Below are 22,695 nucleotides of genomic sequence, written 5' to 3'. Positions count from 1 at the left end.
TCCTAACACATAATGACGTGTTCCTTCCTTTTGGCAGTCAGTGAGTTTTCTGAATTTCAGTTTTAGCTGCTCTGAAGAATGATTGCCTATTCCACCATTTATTCATTCATTCACTCATTCAAAAAACAACACTAAATACCTTCTACATTCCAGACACTGTTCTTGATGCTGTTCATATAGCAGTGAGCCAAAGAAATAAAAATAACAGTGTTTTCTAGAGGAAGTGAGTTCCTTTTTTATCACATTGAATAAGCTTTACTTGAGATATTCCCAAACATACCTTATGAATTTGATGACTAACCATTTAGATTTTTTATATGATGTTCTGACTGAGATATTTTATCTTTTTTTTAATCCTCTCCCCAGGATATGTTTATTGATTTTAGAGAGAAAGAGAGAGGGACAGACAGACACAGAAAGAGAAAGAGAAACATGTATGTGAGAGAGAAATATTGATCAATTATCTCCTGTACATGCACCCGCAATTTGTGTTTGAACCCAAAACATAGGCATGTGCCCTGACTGGGGATTGAACCTGCAGCCTTTTGGTATATGGGGCAGCACTCCAATCAAGTGAGCCACCTGGCCAGGGCTGAGACATTTTAGCTTATTTATTTAGATTTAGTCCTCAAAAAACAAATCTTTTGCATTGTGATATCTCTTTTGCAGATGAGGAAGCACAAATAAGTGACTGACCCTAAGTTAAATTGCTGTAAATAGCAGATTTAGGATTTAAATTTGCATCATTTGATTCCCAACCTAGGAATTTTTACCATGCCTTTGTCAACATTTTTTGGCTTTTCAATTAAAAAAAAAATGATTTGGGTTCTGGCCCTACATACTCTTTGTGAAGCTGCCAAACAGGATATTGGTTAAGAATGTGGATCCTCACCCGTCTTACACAGAGTCAGATTCAGACTTTGGTCCCTCCATTTACTATGTGACCTTGTACAAGTTGCTTCATTCTCTTTGTATTTGTTTCTTCATCTGTAAAATGGGAAATAGTAATTATCTACCTCACGTGGTTGTCATGAGGATCAAAATAGGTAATATTTATATTTATATAAAAATGAATAAAATGACACAGAGCAGAACTGAGTTCCTAGTGTTAGCTATTATTTTTATTGCATAGTTAAGGCAAGTATTGAATTATGAAACAGTTTGTGTTTATTAAATGTTCAAGTATTAGTATCTAGAGTTTTAAATATTCTTGTCATCTACTTTATTCCTTAAGGATCTTTCCCACATCCTCTCTGCACTCGGTAAATGTGTATAATAGAGAGACTAAAGTTTAGATGGCTGTGAGTCTTTTACTTAACAAGTATACAATATTTAAAAGTGTCATAATTAGGTCAGTTATTTTTCAAATTTCTATTTAAATTTCATTTCAGTGCTGCAGGTGGAGAAATTTTCAACTTGTGTTTACCTGAGCTGGCTGAAATGGTCTCTGAAAGTGACATTATCAGACTCATTAAACAAATACTTGAAGGAGTTTATTATCTACATCAGAATAACATTGTACACCTTGACTTAAAGGTAACGTAACTTGATTTTAGCTAACACTACACCTCTGTTACTTCTTTGCTCCAGTCGCAGGTTGGTGTTGGTTGGAAACAGCAGCCAGATCATGCTGGTCTAGATGGCAGTGGGTGTGCTCTGCTACGTGGCACCTATGTGCTGCGTGGACTGAATTTTGTATTGGCAGAGAGGAGGAGCCTACATGTGTGAGCAGTTCACATCCATCACTGGGCTCTTAAAAACCATCATCTCTCTATTATCTTGGGCCCAGGGGTGTCCAACCTTTTGGTGCCTTTGCACCACACTGGAAAAAGAAGAGTTGCCTTGGGCTACACATTAAATACATTGCGACACATAATTACAAAAAGATCTCATAATATTTTAAGTAAATTTATGATTTTGTGTTGGGCCACATGCAGCCTGTGGGCCACAGGTTGGACATGCCTGAAAGCCATTATTCCATTCCATCTCACTCTTACACTCTGAATCTTCCTGTCCTTATAAAACTGCCTGTTTCTAAAATACTCAGTTCTGACCTCCTTCTCTGAAGATAACTTCCTACTAGTCCGCATTCCTTTGCTTCCTCATACTTACTCATCTTTCTTTTGAGACTGTCGGTCTTTCCGCTCCCTTTTCTTTCCTCTGAATCATCTGGGCCTCTTTCCCGAGCCCTGTTACCACTTCAGCCTCTCATGCTATTACTCTTTCTCCTTATCCTTCCTCCACAGCTACTCAGGACCGTCATGTCCGAATCAATCTGTATTTTAGTTTTTTACCATTGGACTCTTCTCTTTTCTCTATAATCTCCTTTCCATAGACTCTAGTCTGCTCCGTGGACTTGCTGTCTAAGCTGCAACCCGGGGAACTGTCAGGCCCAGAGCCAGCACACTCTCCTGGACCCTTTTCTGTTTCTGGAAATGTGGGTCTTCTTTTGTGCTGTTCCCCAGAGCACCTTTTAACTGGCATACTCCTGTTCATCCTTTAACATTCAGCTTAAGCATCATCTCTATGGCAAAACCTCCTTGGACTTTCTTATGGGCAGAATTAAGTAGTCTTTACTACTGAGTAGTCTGTATCTCACAATTAATTAATCAATCTATTTATGCATCCATCTTTTTCCTCCAAGAAAAAGTATCATCTTTGAGTGTGTTTATTTATCAATGAATGTATAGCTCCTCCTAAGTAGTAGTTTAGTACATGTTTGATGACTGACTGAATGAAATATATAAGCAATAAGTTCCACTTCCTTTACCTCCGATCTGAGACTAGTAGTCTTTTACTGCTGTAGATTACTGATCTTTTTTTGTTGTTGTTCTTTATTAGCCACAGAATATATTATTGAGCAGCATATACCCTCTTGGGGACATAAAAATTGTAGATTTTGGAATGTCTCGAAAAATAGGAAATGCATGTGAACTTCGGGAAATCATGGGAACACCAGAATACTTAGGTAAGAGTCTCCTCTTACTTTCTACACCATTTGGAAGTTGATTAACTAAATGATACTTCTGTAGAAGGATAATTTAGAGCGTGTAATTCCAGGGTATGTTTGGTTCACGTGTTTTAGTGCATTGAAATCTGGTTATGACCCATTTGAAAGAACTGTAGTAAATGTAAGATTATTGAAACATTTACAACAGTTCATAGTACATTGGGCATGTAAGTTAAAAGTTAAATTTGGGGGTAAAAGGGAAGCTAGGGAGCATGAGAAAATGAAAAAAGAGGAAACCAGAATCAAGGGGCGCATTATTGCCTTTGAAGCCTGGCTGTTGGAACAGTCGTCTCTTCTGTTTCTGTCCTGGTCCCAACTCTGAAGCTGTCAAAAATACAAATATCTTGTTTGTAGGAATTGTTAGAAGGACCTTTGTTGTTGTTTTTGTTCTCGTTGCTTTAAAATATGAAGTTTTGCCTTAGTTTGTAAAAGGATTTTGAAGAAGAGTGATGAAAAAATTGTAATTAGGTAATCTAGTAATATTGCACTAAATCAACAGATTACATTATGAAGATGAAAGATTTTTTAAGTTGTTTGAAGCACCATGTAAATTTAGAGTTTTTAAATGTATATTAATAATGTTTTTATACTTTTTTGGCTTTGCTTATATTGCTATCCCCATGAAGGCATGTAACTGAACAGAACAGGTGCTACTCAAGCCAGGCAGCTGATTTACCCAAAATGAGAAGCAAAGCAAATTACTGACTTTTGAGTGCTAATAGAGGCAATAGTGTCTCAGAATGAATGATGGTAGTTATAAATAACACAGCCCACAGGAGCGTATGGAAAGGTTGTAGGTGCTGCAGTGCCATAGATATCTCAAAGCTTTTAGTAACAGGACTGCTAGGCTTTGGAAATGATTTTTCTTGGAGAAGTTATGAAACCATACTGTGAAACAAAAAATTATTACTCAAGCATAAGTCTGAGTTTGTGCTCTATTAATTTGGAATTTATGGTAATGTTTAGAAAGTACAGAGAATTTATTTTGTACTTTTAAAAACATTTTGGCAGGGGAGGAGATGTGGGAAATTCATTGCTTAGGAAATCAGGTTGTGATAGTTAAAGAGGGTTATTGAATCTACTTGAAAATCTAGAGCCCTTCTAGGAAACATAATTTGCAAATAATGTCATTATGAAATGCATATGATGCTATTTACCCTGAAAAGAAAAACTTAAATTAGTTTAATGAAATAGACCAAGCTAATTCCTAACAGAGTAGTAAAATAATTAAGAAGATTCCAGCTTCTAACATTTTATTTCTTCATAATTATATTTTATGAAATTAACATTAATGAGTAAAAAAATTATATAGCTACTAGTTACTCTAAGAACATTATTGGTGCTTTTGAATCATGTGGTTATATAATTTGCTTAACATTAGATATGTTTAAGTGTCCAATCACGGGATAATTAATATGATGTTAAATTTCTATTGCTCTTCTATTAGTAGTTCTTTAAAATTAAATCCAGTTTTAATTTAATGTAAAGTAATATTCATGTTTTTAAATTTGTCAGTATTGAATTTGAATTGTATTTTCTCTTTCAGCTCCAGAAATCCTGAATTATGATCCTATTACCACAGCAACCGATATGTGGTAAGATTTTGTTAGTTACCTAAATGCCTTTATTAAAAGTTGGGTAGTATATATGCTAATGTTCTTTGATTCCAAATGTAAATAATAAGGCTCTCTTGAAAAGATTTTACTCACGTGTCATTATTATGCCAGAGGAAAACATTTACCTATTTGTTCTTTTTAAGTAACGTTGGCTCTGAGCCAAAGGTACAGAAGTAAGTATGAAAATCCCTTTCCTGGAGAAAGACTCGATCTAGTAAAAGAACAAAATGGTCACACTATTGTGCTAAATGTTCTACCATAAAGATGAAATGCTATTTAATCAGCGTGGAAGAAGCATCAGATAAGCACCAGATGGGAAACATCTGATCTAGGTCTGAAAGAACTAGGGAGGTATTTACAAAGCAGAAAAACGAGGTCAAGTCAGTGCAGAAGTTTAGTTTTATGGGAGTATATCATAAAAGATATACTCTTATAAACTAGGGTATTGTGAGTTTTTGTGGCTAGCACAGAGAGAAGACCACAGGGAGTAGAACTGGAATTGATAGTGGGACTTTAGTTGGGACCACTGTGGAGGCCCGGCTCCACAGGCCAGTGAGAGAGGTTAGACTTACTCTCTGTGTCCCATGGAGCTGTAATGGGTTTGCCAAAAATGAAGAGTCCTGTGGCTAAGTGGGTGAAACATACTGTGTGTTGTCCTTTTCTGGCTCCTAAGCATGGGACTCATCACTAATGTAGTTAAGGCTCTGAAAAGTATTACAGTGAAAAAAATATCTACCTACCCAACTTTGTACTTTGCCAAACTTGCTATTTGCAAAAAAGACTGTATGTCTGTGTATGTCTCCCAGATCGTTGTTATGTCACTGGGTACTGTTTGGAAAATGCAACTTTTCAAGGGGCTGTGTGTACTTGGTAACAAGTGTGTCTGTGTGAAGGGCATAATGATAGATACTTAGTACATTATATGTATAATTATATAACACATGTACATCCCTTCCCCCCTGTTCTTTTTCTGTGAGGCGAACTTGAAGTAATACAATTATTTTAGCTTTAATAATATAGGAACTTCTAAAAGCAATTTAAGTCTATAGTTTAACTGTACAAGTTGACAGGAATATGCTGAATATCAATTTTATTTTATATAAATGTTTTAAGATGAACACATTTAAATTTCCCCACTTCTCCATTTTTTGTTTTTCAGGAATATTGGTATAATAGCCTATATGTTGGTAACTCACACATCCCCATTTGTGGGAGAAGATAATCAAGAAACATACCTCAACATTTCTCAAGTTAATGTAGATTATTCAGAAGAAACTTTTTCATCAGTTTCACAGCTGGCCACAGATTTTATCCAGAGTCTTTTAGTAAAAAATCCAGAGTAAGTAATATATTAATTTGTTTAAGTACTTCAGTGTATTTGTTTTTATTTTGCTTGCTTGTCTGTTTTGTTGTTTAGCTTCTTGTTAAAGGTGAGATCATATGGTATTTGTCTTTCAACCCCTGGCCTATTTCACTCAGCATAATGCTTTCCAGTTCCATCCATGCTGTTGCAGGGGCACAACGATCGGAGGGGAGAGGGGAGGGAATTTAAGGGGAAAAATGGGAGGGATTTAGAGGAACAAGTACAAAGGACACAAGGACAATAACTAAGGGGGGTGGAAATGGGAGGGAGGTGGGGTGCATGGGGGAGGGGTGGGCTAGAATGGGAGAAATAAACAGAAAACTGTACTTGAAAAATAACTAAATAAAAAAAATTTTAAATTGTTTAAATACTGTTACAAAATAAATAATAAATGTCTATTAAGAAACTGATATTCTAAAACAGTATAAAGTATTAAAAATATTTCAGATAAAATGGGGAAAGAGGTGTGAGAAATCATTAAATTGCAAATTTGTAACTTCAAACATGGAAAATATAAAATATACAATAGGAAATTTGGAGTGAAGAGAAGATTTGGATTATTTTTCTCTCAACCTGCTACTAATTCCTGAAATTCCCTAAAATAGTTAGAAATAGAAGGTTTAGAATATACATGGCTGGTTGTAAGACTTTGTTGGGAATGATTTGTAGTTAAATAATTATAGTAACAAGTGCAATTACTAGTTGTCAGATCTTTAAGGATCAGATGCTGTTCGCTTACTTAAGAAGGGACTTGAAACTGGGCCTTAGGACTCTTAACCTCATTCCTTGGCAGTTTCAAAGTGGTGATCAGGGTGTGGAAGCTGACCCCCCCTTATCTTGACCAGGATCAGCATTATTGACTTTAAAAGGGCCTGGATATACTTAATGCAGAAGCTGTATTGTAGCACCTTGAGCTGGGAGGCTGGTTTTTATACTCGTCAGGTCTTTTATCTCTAATTACTTAATCTCCTGAAGGACTCAGTTTCTTTAGCTGTTTAAGAAAAAAAAAAACCTCATAGGTTTGTTAATTATTTTAATGGCTAGTGCCTGAATAAACTCTCACTGCCTGTTTTGGACACGAATGGTTATTTAGAAGAAAATACTGTTTGTTTCTGCTTATAGGATGTTTTCATTTTCTTACTTTTTTTACCTAGATTCTAAAATTTCTATAAATGAGCACAGTAGTTTTTTTACAATCTGATCAAAAATGAACATAAAATCAAAGACTAAGGAAACAGGATTAATGGTAGTGGTGGTTGTGTGAAGGTTGGAGTAAGGACGGGTGTTTTCCTTTTAAAATATTGGGATATTTGACTATATTACTTTCATAATAGAAAACAAAATTTAAAAACTTTAAATGTTAGGTAAACATCATTGAAGAGTAGCTTTTGTTTTAAAGATTTAGCAGTTACTGCTTTTAATAACACAAAATAACAATAGAGATAATAAATTATATATATTTTCCTTCAAAGGGTCAATAAACCAGAGAGACAATAATTTTTCTAATTTTTATTTGGGAGGCTAACATACATTCTCAAACTTTCCAGCTAGTTTCATCTGTAAGCTTCATGATAAATTGAATTTTTAGTACATGTCAGAATTAAAGAAATTTCTAGGTACTTCAATTTTTCTATTATTCCCTTCTATACTATGAGTGTATGTTATCTTTGTAATTAATAAAACATAAGTTGATACTTTGAACTGCAGACATTTCCAATTTAGTTTTTAGTTCTCAATTTTTCCTTGGTATTTTCTTTCAAAGGAAAAGACCAACAGCAGAAAGCTGCCTTTCTCATTCTTGGCTGCAGCAATGGGACTTTGGAAATTTGTTTCACCCTGAAGAAACTTCCAGTTTCTCTCAAAGTCAGGATCATACAACAAGGTCCTCAGAAGACAAGACTTCAAAACCCTCCTGTAATGGCACCTGTAGTGATCGAGAAGACAAAGAGAACATCCCAGAGGACAGCAGTATGGTTTCCAAAAGATGTCGCTTTGATGACTCGTTGCCTAACCCCCATGAACTTGTTTCAGATTTGCTCTGTTAGCACTTTGCTCTTTGACTCACTTGGACCGAATTTGAAATTTGAAATCCACTTGAGTGTGCGGTATGGTTGGTAGCTTCGTATATGGCTTGTTTATATTGTAAATGCACTTTGACATAGAAAAATGTAGGGATTGTTTTAATGTTAAATTACTAGTTACTAGCATAATTTCATTTCCTACCCTGAGATACCACCTATGCAAAGAAAAAAATATTTAAATATATGACCAAAAATAAAAGTGCATGTGAGTTTACATGTTACTGAAAGAATTCAGGTTCAAATGGGTTTATCAAAATGTTTTATGTGTCAGGAAAAAAGCGATTTGAGTTATTATATTATGGTTGATGTAAAACAGAACAAAATTGAAGACATTTGAATTTAATAGGTTTTCTAAGGTAAGTCCTATACCATGCCTCTATTGAGAAAAAATAGGATAACACTGCCAAGCAAGAATATGTACGATTTTATAGATGTTCAAGAGCTGTTTTACATTTTTTGATCACAAGTATTTTGAAATGACATAAGATTTCTATTATAGATGGTCTGCTATGGGATAGATTTTTTAAGCAGAGCAAAGGGGAACTTAGAAACCTGAATGGGGATATTCTGTGCAAGTTAGAGGAGAGAAAAGAATAGCATGGCATTTTTTAATTAGAATGTGTTTGGCCCACTGTCAATATTCTTCAGATGTGATAAGGTCTGGTGGATGGAGAATATAGGGTATGCAAGTGGAGGACTTTCATCCTGTGGAGTTTCTGGAGTGGAATACTTAGGTCACACTGAATGTGCTCCATATTGAGTCATCCACACATATTTATTGCGTGTGGAAGAAAATGCTGACAGACTTAGGCAACTTATAGAATTTTAGGTGTCTTCTTAGTCTTGAAATACAAGCCAGTCATTCAGAGTTCTAAAAGTATGCATTAAAAAATCTTCACAGTGCAGTAGAACTGAACACAATGCCAGAGTCAGCACGATACCTGTGATCATAAGACATGATGACATCAAGCTCTTCTCAAGTTCTTCTGTAAAATTCCTAGTGACATGAGGCTTAGCACCCAGCTCTCTGCAGAGTGGCCTGTTAATGGTCTTTTGCTGGGACCATTGCACGTAAGAGTTTGCAGACAGCAGAACGTTCGATCAGTGGCCAGTGACCATGTTTGGTCCTAAAATGAGGAATTACTCCTTTTGGGGTAATCTTTGGTCAGACTTCCCACCTGGTGACTATTGAAAAGTCTGTTGCCGTGTTAACATAATTGTAATCTCATGACCGTGTTACTATAGCAAAAGAAATTGTTTCTAGACTCAAAAATCCTTGAGTTTTTCCCCTTTGAACTATATATTATTTTAAAACCTTTAATTAGTTGAAATTCGAAAGATTCCACATAACTTAAAACTGCACTTTATCTGGTTAAACGGTCAGTTCCTCTTACATCTCCAGCATTTTTTGAAGGAAAGTTGTTTCTGTTTGTGTATGTGTGTATGTATATATTATAGGTCTGTGTATATATGTATAGATAGATAAAATACAGCCTATAGACAATGTTCTCTTAGACATTCTTCACTCTATATTGTGCTCAACTCAGGTGCCAAAGTAGCTCTTGTCTTATGACATATGAATATACATTTAAATTCTTTAAGTTGTAGTTCGTTGGGTCAATAAACAGGAGCTAAATCAGGCTCTTGTACATGTAAAACTGATGAGTGTTTTCTAAATTGTTAAGTGTCCATTTATTTGCCTTCAGTATTAAACTAATGCAGGTAAAGCTTAGTAAGTCATGGGAGAAAGAGGAAATGATTACTTTCACAAAAGACTGTGTTATATATTTAAATTTCTAGGGGAGTTGTGATATACTAAAAAAGTCAAGAAATACTGAAATTTTGAATTATAAGCTAGTTCTTAAAAAATATTTTATTCCAGCTTTCTTAGGAACCTTAAAATAGTTATATACTTCCATTAGTTAATAGAATACACAGAGTTGTGAGTTTTCAGACCTTTTTTCCTAACAATTTTTATCATAAAAATGCATCTAGTGGTTGCATAAACAGTATAAAAATTCATTTTTTTCATAAGGATGAGTTTAAATATTTTCACTGATTAAAATGTGAAAGTAAAGTATATTAATTTTTAGAGAGAACTTACTAACAAATGAGTCAAGTCTTACTCTTTTTCTCCGGGAATTGAAAGCAAATGTCTATCACAAGCAGGTATCTGTATTTCACTAAAGCAAGAATCTGGGGAGCCCCTCTGAGGTGAATGTCTGTAACAAACACATCTGAAGATTAACATGAAATTGTGATGAATTTATAAATTTTAATTTGCTTTTTGGATAGGATCCCTAGATAGATGAGATTGAAAAATAGAAGTGTAGATGACAATAATAATTGTTTTAATTTTTTCTCCCCACATAAAGTTAATCTGACTCGGAGTAGTAAAATTATAATGGTACTTTAAAGAAGTCAAGCAGTTCTTCTTCACTTGTAATGAGATAAGGTGCCTGTGCCTACTATAAATCAACACAGTGCTTGCTTTATCAAGAAGTCTTGATATAAAAAAAGTCAGCTGATTAATGATTTTCATCTGGCGCAAACCTCTCTCTTTCACTTTAGATTGGTTGTAAAGAATTCATTGGCCATACTTTGAATAGCCTTGCTCTAAACAACATTTATAAATGTTGTATTTTATAACTGTTTACGTATCTTCTGTTTATTTTTAAATTTTCAGTTTGATATCTTAGGAACTTCCTTATTTACTGTTGTGTAAACAATTATACTTTAATTTCAGATTGTATTAAAATTAAGTTATTCAACTTCCAGTTAGGGAAATTATCAGCTTATAATTTGATGAAAGTTTAAAAAACTTTATACTCTTTAATGTAAATTTCACACAAATTACAACCGCCCTCCATCTTAGCTTTTGTTATATAATCATGTTGCTTAAGGCATGTCAAATGACATTGTTGTGAGTCCTTCAGTAAAAAACAAAAGAACAAAAAAAACTGTTACATCAACTTAATGATTTTTTTGGTTCAACATTATAACGCACTGTTTTAGATTTACGGTTGTCTTTTGTTTTCAAGTATTTCTAAGTGTGTTATTCTTAACAGCAAACCTTCTTGCCTGGAAGTTCTAGCCTTTGATCCACACCATTGTACTTCCTTTCCAATACAGATGTGTTTTTAGGTCTTGTCTGTTTGCTGACAAAGTCACATAAATTTGTAAACAAGGTCTATTCTGTGGTAATAATAGATACTTTAAGAAAATGTCAGTGAATGGCTACTACCTGTTGCATAAAGATGAATAAGAAATTCTAATTCACCAAAAGTAGTTGAAGTGTTTATGGCCTTTTTTTTTTTAGTTTCAATAAATTGAATCTTTTTTTAAAAGATGAATGAAGAATTCTTCAAGAAGTTTATAATCTGGTTGTGTGCTATGGTACAGTCGATTCCCATTATTTATGGTAGTTCTGTTCTAAAAATTTCCTATAAACACCGAGACAAAGCACTGCACCTGGGAGATGTACAGAGTTAAGTTCCTGAAAGGTCTTCATAACATTTTTGTTAACTGATCAATATATAACCTGGTTTTATTACATTATTGTTTAAAGACATTTACTATATAGTTGATTCATTAACACTGGATGCACTGCTTGGCACTGTGATGCATGCCTGAAAGAAGCTTACCTAATACGTGCATTTCTCCCCGTAAGGCACACAATAGCCTTGTGCATAGGAACACTACATAGTACTTCAGAACTGTGATTTGGGACTATTTTAAACAGTAATCACTAACAAAAATGCAGAAAACAGTCCTGGCTGGTGTAGCTCAGTGGATTGAGTGTCGGCCTGCGAACCAAAGGGTCACTGGTTCAATTCCCAGTCAGGGCACATCCCTGGGTTACCGGCCAGGCCCCCAGTAGGGGGTGTGAGAGAGGCAACCACACAGTGATGTTTCATTCCCTCTCTCCTTCCCTTCTCTCTCTAAAAGTAAATAAATAAAATCTTTTAAAAAATAATGAAGTACTTAAAATTTTTTTTAATGCAGAAAACATGACACTAACTAGACTGCAAAAGGACAGCTGTCTTACGAGAACTGAGAAGACAGATTGTCACCTTGTTCAGCCGGGAACAGGTATATCAGACAACTCAAATTTTCACCACTGTGAACACGTAGGCAAATGACCATGAAAACATCATGCATGTTGATTTGGTGGTTACAAATAAATTTTAGCAAGTAGGTGTTATTCATAGGGAATCCATGAATAACAAGGGTCAATGGTACATGCTAAAATCACCATGTAAGAAGTATGAAGTGTAATGAGAAAGGTGGTGTGCAGAATTTGACAACTGAATCTGTAGGAAGGAGAAATTGATGCATTGGAAATTTCTAACCATGAACATCTTCTGTTCCATATCTTTTTTCTTTTGCTAGAGCATAGACTTTCCCAAATTTTCTTTTTAGTCCAAATTTTTCTTCTGGCACTGAAGTGATATGTCTTATCTTTTTTCTTTGGGGTATAATAAAGTACCCTCAAATACAAAGTAGCTGCAAGTAAAATCATGACCAGTATTCTCCCTTTCTGTATCACCTCCTCACCCAAACTTCTGGCTTCACGTATTTACCCACACATCACAGCTGGAATTCTCTAGGTGTCATTCTAAATTAACTTATACCTCTTTCAGTTAATCATTAATTTTCAGCAATGATATCTTTTTGTATATCTTACAGTCATTTCCTCTTGATTCTTATATTTTGGAAACACAGTTGGGTACACTTTTCATTTTGGTCTAGATCATTCAGATCATCTAAGAAGGAGTTAGCAATCTTTCTCTAAAGGTCCAGTTATTAAATGTTTAGACATTCCAAGCCAGACAGCATCTTGTCACAACTACTCGGTTCTGCTATTGGAGCGTTGAGGCAGCCATAGACAATATGCAAATGAATGGGTGTGCCAATAAAACTTTATAAAAACACAATGGGTTTTGTTTATTGACTCTGATCTAGATTATTACAATGATATTCTAACTGGTTCTCCAAGTACTAGCGTAATTGAGATGGGAGGAGAGGCCAGAAGGAGGGCAGTGAGTCTCATCTGAACTGTTGAACAAGCCGACTTTCAAGAGGAAGAGGACAGAGAAATGGTTGTTGGATGGAACGATTTTTCTATAATCATGAGTTTGTAAATAGTTGAGAAATTTGTGAGAAAGTAGAGGCCACAGATATATACCGCTCTTCCAAGGAATCTAGGGGAAGAGGAGGAGAACAATAGTTTGTAGAGTATTTTTAAAAGTGTTTTAGTAGGCAAAAAGGGGTCCACATGGGGACAGCAGTTGAGATGCATAAGAGTGCAGGATGATTAAGGATAGAAAATGCCAGAGAAAGTGAAGAGTTCAGAAGTGCAACTGAAGGGGTCAACCTTGACTGGAACAAGGAAAAACATTTTTTCCTGACAAAAATGAAAAAGAAGGTGGATGTCAATAGAAGCATGAAGTAAGGGTTTCTCCTTGCTGAGAAGTCTGCATGTAGTCATCTGCTGAGAGAAAAGGGAGTGAGAGGGTGTGCCTTGCAGAGTGGAAATTTGGCAAAAGGAGAACAGAAGAATCTTTGAACAGTATTGGTCAAATAAGTGAAGCTTACACTGTATCAAGAGAAACAGACATTAAATACCAGACATCTTAATTTGTGATTCAAGGGTGTGGCCAAATAATTCTTGAAATAGTAATTTACAATTTCTGCCTGTATTTTTTCCTTTATATCAGGAGACTGCTTTGCATCAGGGGAAGTAGAGTAGTATTCAAAAGAATTTTTAAAAATTCTACTGAGACTTTTATTTGCAAATACATAAATCAAGAAAAACAGTATGGAAAGAGTGGAAACGTCTCAAAAGGTAACAAGAGAGAGGGATCTTTGCAGCAGTAAGAACTTTGCTCAGTACTCCAGTGTATGTTGAGAATTGCTGGACCTTACAGATAACGGTTCAATGCCAGGAGTGTTACGTGGGGTTAACATTGTGGAATGAGTGAGGCATTGGAGGGAGAGGATAGCATTGAATCTGAGAGGAGTTTCTCTTGTGGGCCTTATTAGATTTTTTTTTCTTGCTTTGGACAACAGCCTCATGAACAGAATGTTCTTATTAGAAAAACAATGGTAGAATGCATATGACTGGTTCTAATAGCATCTTGGTGGAAGCTGAAAGCATACAATTAAAGTAAGTCTCTAATTCTGCCATTGTCGAAGACTAGGTTGGCTAAAACACCAGTGATAGCCAAACCCCTTCTCCTTTGCCTCCAGTACAGAGGCTATTCTAGCTCCCTTAGTGCTAGGGGTGACCTGACCTCTGCTGGGTAGCTTCTGAAAGGCCTTTGATTCCTGGAGGAAAACCGGAAACGCTCACAAACCCGCACCTCCCCACCATCTTGTAACTGTGAAGGAAAGAACAAGGGAATCCCGGAGATGCTGGCCTTGACATTATCTCATCGAAGCCACTGGAGCAATGGCAGCAGTCATCTTACTGACTTTTCAGAATGTCATTTTTTAAAATGTCCCATTGTGATAGCCACTTGCTTTTGAGTTTTTCTGTGATTTGCACTGAAACTGTCTTAACTGACACAATCATTAATGTTGTCCAAACTCATATTCTTCATAATGTTACCAGGTGTATGGCAAAGAAAGAAAGCATGTGTACCCAATTATTTTTGGAAACACCATGTTCAACTGTGTTAAAGATGCATTTTTACTGCAGGATTCCTTGGAGGCTTTAATTTACACTGGGAATCCCAAAAAGTAACCAGCATGTTGTAAGACACTTACTTGGAAAACACAGATTCCAAAGCAATGTAGCCCAAAGATCTCTAAAGATCTGGTTACCCAGGAATGTAATTGAAGTTATTCTGTGAGAACCAGCTGTTGAATTTGAGAAGGGACCGGGAAGGGCAGGCTCCTTTTCTTGATCCAGGTAATAACACTTTCAGTTGCCCTCTTTGTAGCACTGTAAGCTTCAGACTTATTAGAAATCACCATTAGATTCTGGTGCAAAACACTCTGATTCTCATGGGCCATCACTCTCTTGAGGATGTTTCCTTGACAGAAAGTCATTGGCGTAGCTTTCTGCTGGGGACTCTGAGCTTGACCATGCCTTGGCTTCCAAAACCGGCAGACTGCGTTCTCACAGCTGCTTCGTCTCTATCAGTTGAACTCAATCTGTAGTATCTTCCACACCTAATAACAAAACTGGTATAGAGTGAGAATTTATATATTTTTTATATGTAAATTTATATGTATACAAACAGACACTGATTTACTATAGGAACATAGGAACTGGCTTATGTGATTATGGAGGCTAGGAGTCCCACAATCTGCCACCTGCAGGCTGGAAAACCAGGAGGGCCGATGTTGAGGGCGGGAGAAGATGGATGGCTCAGCTCAAGCAAAGAGAGCAAGTTCATCCTTCTACTGTCTTTTTGTTCTACCAAGGCCCTCCGTGGATTGAGTGATGCCCACCTGCATTAGTGAGGTCGGTCTACTTAGTCTACCAACTCGATGCTACTCTCCTTGAGAAACACCCTCACAGACGTGTAGAAATGCTTCACTAGCTTTCTGGGCATGTTTTAGCTCTGTCAAGTTGACACAAAAGTATTAACCATCATGGCCCTTTCCGCCTCTGACATCTGCCTTATTTATCGAAATTCTACTGTAAATAGAAAAGTTCCAACATTTTCCATAGGCACAGTTTTCTCACTACACACGTACACAAGATTTTCTATTTTCATATTATATGGAAAAGTAAAACTTTTACTTATAGGAAAGAAATTGATCGATGGAACAGAATAGAGAACCCAGAAATAAACCCATGTCTCTGTGATCAATTAATATTTGACAAAGGGGGCAGAAGCATAAGATGGAGTAAAATAGCCTCTTCAACAAATGGTGCTGGGAGATCTGGATAGCTACATGCAAAAAAAATGAAACTAGACCACGAACTTACACCATACACCAGAATAAACTCAAAATGGAAAAAAGACTCAAGCCATGACACTGTAAAAGTCCTGGAGGAAAACATAGGCAATAAAATCTCAGATATCCCACACAACGATATTTTCACTGGTACATCTTCTGGGGCAAGGGAAACAGGAAAAAAAAAAACAATGGGATTACATCAAAATTAAAAGGCTTCTGCATGGCTAAAAAGAATCATCAAAATAAAAAGGGATCTGACTTCATGGGAGAACATATTTGCTGATGGTACCTCAGACAAGGATGTGATCTCCAAAATATGTAGAGAACTCATATGACTCAACACCAGGAAGACAAACAATCCAATTAAAAAATAGGCAAAGGACCTGAATGGACACTTCTAACAAGGACATAGAGAAGGCCTATGGGCATATGAAAGGATGCTCAGCATCACTAGCCATCAGAGAGATGCAAATTAAAATCACAATGACTTATCACCTCACACCTGTCAGAATGGTCATCATAAACAAATCAACAAACAACAAGCGCTGGTGAGGTTGTGGAGGAAAGGGAACCCTAGTGCACTGTTGGTGGGAATGCAGACTGGTAAAGCACTGTGGAAAACAGTATGGAAGTTCCTCATAAAACTAAAGACAGAACTTCCTTCTTACCCAGTGATTCCACTGCTGGGAATATACCCTAAGAATCCTGAAACACCAATTCAAAGGAGCCTATGCACCCCAATGTTCATAGCAGTGTTATTTACAATAGCACTGGGAAGAAAAGAAAGGGAAGGACCTCACTAATGAACAAGAATGCATGACCCACTGACATGGACAACAGGGTGGGGACTGACTGTGGGACTGGAGTGGATGGAGCAAAGGAGAGCAATGGGGGAAAATTGGGGCAACTGTAGTAGATCGACAATCTAAAAAATAAAAGAAAAAAATAAAATTGATCTCCCAGATTATTGAAACCAATTAAGTCCTTCCCTTTAAAATACATTGTTACTAAGAAAATTGTTCAAGAATCTCTAATGGAGAGGGTGGTGCTAGCATGGTCAGGATCAAATGAATAATGTCTCGAGTTTAGGTCCCATGCCAATCCTATGCTGCGGTCGGTCAACTTTCAGAAGAAGCAAAAGGGATTATTTTATAATTAGTCAAAAGGATTCCGCCCTTTGTGGTTCACCACTGGAATTTAAATTTAGTGATTCTAATACCCCTTTGAAAGGCCAAAAGAAAGATATATGCTAATTATACCAATATTTCTAGCCAGATGGTAAAATGCAACTGGGTCGCTAATTACAGACATAACTGTCTACAGTCACTCTACCTATACTGAATAGTAAACAAATGAATACAAAATGTTTGTGAAGAAAATTGTAAGATATAATTTTGAACAAATAGAACAGCAGATTCTTCATGTTCCATAAGGCATTTCATAGCCCTTCCTTCCTCTATAAATCAATCGTTAAAAAATCCATGGGGCTTCACGATCTTCCCTGGTTATAATGAAATTAACTGCCTATATATGCATACAAAGTCAAATTTTACAGATGAAACATTGTGATTTATTTGTTTCTTCCTCTGAAAGAAGTTGTTAGCCCAATTTATTACCAACGTGATTGGCTTTTTAATTGGGACTTGCACAAATAAGCTTCTGAAATAAATGAATATTTAAATAATCACAGACTAAAGACCATTGAAAACAAATTATAAAGGGAGAAAAAGAGCTGGGCCATTTATTTAGAGTTCTTTTTGGCTGCTTTAACCTGTGTGAACATCAATTACTTCTTTCTTTCACAAAACAGCAGTAATCAGCTGTTTTGCTGCTTTGATTAGTTCTGGTCTTAACTCATTTAATACTAATGATTAAGCATGGGATACTGCAAATAAACCTGTCTCCTTTCTCCCCAGAAATAGAATAATTGCAATGGCCAATGACTGGAGTCTTTTATACACCTAAATTTGTAAGAGATTTAATTACCTTGGCTTTGCTCCAGTGGCCCAAACAACATGCTCAGATAGTCTCACATCATATCTAAGTTTCAGTTTAATTCTGGAAGGTCTTTACTGGATGGGTTTATAAAATGAGTGTTTGTGTCTATATAAAAATATTGCTTATGGGTATGTCTGCACTCAGAGATGTATAAGATATAAATTAAACGAGGAAGAATAAAGTTTTCTAAAGGCCCATTATGAATTAGAAATTACATTTGGCTCTTTTATCGTGCTTTTTCCTCTAATTTTCGCAGCAACCTTGTAAATCTAATATTCTCTTTATTTCATAGGTGAAGCAATTTTTCAACATTACCTAATTACCATACGTGGGGACTTGTGCTCACGTGCACTTGGCTTCCAATGCCTTCTTCTCCCTTTCTGTCCCACCAGACTTGAATTCAGCTTTCCAGAGTTAAATCTGAAAACTAGAAGAAAGTGACTGGAATCTGTATCATTAAAAATGTTCAGATAAAATTTTAACTTAGGTTGGATTAAAACCTAAAATGTTATCACAAAGCCAGTTACTGTTAGGATAGAATAAATGACAATATTTACAGCATTACAGAATGTAGTGTTTGCTAAACAGAAAAGAGAAACATGAATAATTCTGTAGCGTTTCCTAGTTAGTCATTTGTACTCGACAAATGAGTCTTGCATCGACTGCCTGTATTCACACCCAATTCTCGGCACGTGACACAAACTTTGGGTAAAACGGGTCTTTGATAATTATTTATCTGCAACATCTGAGAAACCTCGGTACAAATAGCCTTCGCAGAAAGAACTCCAGGCAGAACTGGCTCTGAGGTGGGAAGTGCCTGGCCCACTCAAGGAAGCGAAAGATCCCCAGAGAGAGGTGAGACCAGAGTCTGGAGAGGTGGGCAGGGGCCATGTGAACCAGTGTGGCTCTTCCTTTCAGATCATGAGTACCATTAAAGAGTTGTAAGTGAGAGTTTTCTGTAGTCATATTTTGTGGTTTAGAAAGATCATTGTTTGGATACTGTGGGGAGGATGCATTGAAAGGGGGTCAATCTGGAGTCACAGACCAATGGAGGTGGGTTATTTTGACGTCCTGTCAGGAGGTGGTGGTGGCTGAGGAAGCTGAGAGAAATGGACAGATTCGGGAGAGCTAAAACTGATAGAGTTTTCTAATTCTCTGGACATGTAAGATGAGGGAGCATATAAGATGAGTCTCAATTTTTTTGTTTGAGCACCTGTTTGGGTGACTGTGTTTAGTAACACTGGGAACCCTGAAGGAGGAGCACTTTTGAAGGGATGACGAGTTTGGTTTTGGTTGTGTTCATTGTGATGCTGGTTTTTGATTACAGGGATTGGGAGCTCAGAGGTGTGGCCAGTCGTGGAGATACAAACTGGGGTGTTGTCACAGCATAGCTGACTGAGGTGACTAACTTGGAGTAGGCCAGTGACATTGAGCAATGCACTGCTATACCTTCCATAATATTAGAGTCATATTAACTTGCTTTGAAGCCAGGTCTTCAGTAGGACATGGCTGGGAAGAAGAAGAGAAAAGTGATTGGATGAGGAATGGAAGACATTGAGAATGTTTTTCAATAGAACACCCCCCCATGCGTATCAAGAGAGAACAATTTAAGCAGTGTGTGGGGGGAGGCACTTACGCTTTCATGGGTAGCACAGCAGGGGTGGCGGTCAGTAAAACCCATCTCTACTTCTCTGAGCACCCCATTTCCTTGTTACATCTGTGCCCCCTTTCCAGTTCCTTGAAGGCTTTGTGCTCCAGTTCTTACCTTCTCATGAGAATCTCTTCTCAGAAAGGATCTAATATATTGGGTTGGCTAAGAAGTTTGTTTAGTTTTTTCTGTAAGATGGCTCTAGGAGCGCTTAGTTGTCTTTAAGTTCATTTAAAACAATTTTATTAGATTGTATGGCAACAGCTGTCACATAAGTGCATTTTTTAAAAACATCAAAATTTGTGAGTTTTTGTGTAGCCATTTTAGTATTGAAGATGGAAGAAAATATGCAACATTTTTGGCATATGATGCTTTATTATTTCAAGAAAGGTAAAAACAGAACTGAAACAAATAAAAGATTTGTGCGGTGTGTGGAGAAGGTGCTGTGACTGATCCAAAGTGCCAAAGGTGGTTTGCAAAGTTTCGTGCTGGAGATTTCTGGCTGGCCGATGTTCCAGTTGGGTAGACCAGTTGGGTAGACCAGTTGAAGTTGGGTAGACCAATTGAGACATTAATTGAGAACAATCAATGTTCTACCATGTGGGAGATAGCTGACATACTCAAAATATCCAGATCAATAAAGTTATTGGTGGCAGTGAAAGATGTGTCTTTTATTTTACACACACAGAAAAAACTAAAACTTTTTGGCCAACCCAACATATTCATTTATGTAAAAGTGAAAATGACTAAGGTAAGCCTTAAAAGTTACCTTTAGTGGCAGATTACATTTTCTGGAAAATAACTACAGAAATATTTATAATCCCTCAGTTTCGTCCATCACCTTACCACTCCCCTACTGCACTCCAGGATGTGTCACTGCCCAAGTAGGTGTCACTTGTGAACTGTCAAAGACTTGTAAAAAATTAAACAAACAAATGCCAACTGAATCAAACCGGTCAGACCACATTCATTCTTAGAAAGGTTAGAGATGGAAACAACCTCACTGTATAGGAGACTTGGAGAGAGTTTTTGTCGACCTTTTTCAATGTCTGAGCTTCAAAGCTGAGTAAATCTTATCCCAGTCCCTGGATAGGGGAAGCTCACATTTGCTTCGAGTTTATAGTAGAAGCCTAGGCATTAGGTTGATTTCTTTCAAAAATAACTCTGTGGTTTCACTCAGGTAGCCTTGTTCCAAAATCTCTTTTTAAAAAGGCAAGCATCTGTGAGTCAACTATCTGAAACCTGACTTTAGTGATATTTTAATGATTCTCTCTTCTGTCTAAAAGATCATCTCCAACACTTATAAAGTTGATACCGAAGTATGCTTTGCATTTAGGAAAACTATATTGCCATGTATATGGTGGGTTCCTTTTTAGTGCCTTTTGAACTATGCAAAATGAGCCAAAGTCTGAACATGTTCTATAATGTGCTAAGAATCCTCTACAAATAATGAGCCAAAGTTGGAACATGTTCTTTTTAAATAACTGATTTATTGAAATGTAATTCACATACCATACACTTCACTCATTTAAAGTGTGTAATTCAGTGATTTTTATATTCACAGAACTGTGCATCCATCACCACCTTTTAATTCCAGAGCATTTTTATCTCCCCACGAAGAAATCCCACACCTGTCGGTAGTCACGCCCTCCCACCCCTCTCAGCCCTGGGCAACCACTAAACTCCTTTCTGCCTCTATGGCTTCGCCTATTCTGTACTTTCCATATGAATGAAATCATAAAATAAGTGATCTTTTGTGACTGGCTTCTTTCACTTAGCATAATGTTTTTAGGATTCATGATATTGCATATTGCAGCATCTATCTATCTATCTATCTATCTATCTATCTATCTATCTATCTATAATGCATTCCTTTTAATTGCTGACTAATATTTCATTGTATAGATATATCATATTTGTTTACCCATTCATCAATTGATGAACATTAGGTCTGTTTCTACTGTTTGGTCATTAAAAATAATGCTGCTGCAGCCCGAGCTGGTGTGACTCAGCAGGGTGAGTGTCAGCCTGCAGAGTGAAAGGTCGCTGGTTTAATTCCTGGTCAGGGCACGTGCCTGGGTTGCAGGACAAATCCCCAGTTGGGGGCACGTGAGATGTTTCTCTCCCTCTTTTTCTCCCTCCTTTCCCCTCTCTCTAAAAATAAATAAGTAAATAAAATCTTTACAGAACAAGGCTGCTAGGGACGAGTTTTTAATGTAGACATGTGTTCTCATTTCTCTTGGATACATACATATGCCTACAGTAGAATTGCTGGGTCACATGATTGCTCCACGCTTAACCTTTGAGGAACCACCACGCTGTTTCCACAGTGGCTGCACCGTTTTACATTCCTGCCCGCAGCGTTCCAATTCTCTCCCATCCTCCCCTACATTGTCATTGTCTGATTACTCTCATCCTGGTGGGTATGAAGTGATAGCCCTTTGTGGTTTTGATTTGCATTTTCCTGATGACTAAAGATGTTGAGCATTTTTTTATATTGGCCGTTGGTATATCTTCTTTGGATAAATGTCTAGTCAAATCTTTTACCCATTTAAAAACCAGGTTATTTATCTTTTATTATTAATTTCTAGGAGTCCCTTATATATTTTAGGTACAAGCCTCCTTCATTTTTGATGAACTGTATCAAATAAAATAAATATTAGATAAATCAAAATATCTGGTGTCAGCGCTCAAAATTGAGATATACATATATATCTCAATATATCTTACAAAAAACATAGGTTCAATTCTGTCAAGTTTTAGCAAGAAAAAGTCCTAATTACTTGCAATAACAAAACACTCAGAGTTTGCAAATCTGTAGAAGAACCTGAAAAATCTAAAGAAGGAAACAGATAAGCAAATTACGGCATATCTATGTGCTAAAACGCTATGGTGCCTTTGCAATGATAATTATGAAGTATTTTCTGTGACCTTGGAAACAGTTCTATGATACAGTAAGTAAAACACACACACACACACACTATATGCTCAACCATGCTTAAAAAAATAAGTGAAAAAAACGTCAATGGAAAAAATATTCCTGTGTGTTAAACATGTCTGCC

General features: G+C 36.6%; 1 protein-coding gene across 2 annotated transcripts in view; it reads left to right on the top strand.

Moving 5' to 3' along the window:
• The window catches only part of STK17B (serine/threonine kinase 17b), a 30,169-nt gene extending 18,811 nt beyond the window's left edge, over positions 1–11,358 (top strand). For both annotated transcript variants that reach the window (XM_037131257.2, XM_037131258.2), the window contains exons 4-8: positions 1,392–1,536; positions 2,842–2,968; positions 4,557–4,605; positions 5,786–5,965; positions 7,752–11,358. In XM_037131257.2, coding sequence (XP_036987152.2) covers positions 1,392–1,536; positions 2,842–2,968; positions 4,557–4,605; positions 5,786–5,965; positions 7,752–8,034 — 784 coding nt within the window. In that variant the 3' untranslated portion in view covers positions 8,035–11,358. The remainder of the gene's footprint in view (positions 1–1,391; positions 1,537–2,841; positions 2,969–4,556; positions 4,606–5,785; positions 5,966–7,751) is intronic.
• Positions 11,359–22,695: the final 11,337 nt, after the last annotated feature.

This window comes from Artibeus jamaicensis, unplaced genomic scaffold (genome assembly GCF_021234435.1).
Source record: "Artibeus jamaicensis isolate MK-2021 breed Jamaican fruit bat unplaced genomic scaffold, CSHL_Jam_final contig_391, whole genome shotgun sequence".
NCBI classification, from domain to species: domain Eukaryota; kingdom Metazoa; phylum Chordata; class Mammalia; order Chiroptera; family Phyllostomidae; genus Artibeus; species Artibeus jamaicensis.
The sequence above is the reverse complement of the archived record's forward strand: the minus strand, read 5'-3'. Positions and strand labels throughout refer to the sequence as shown.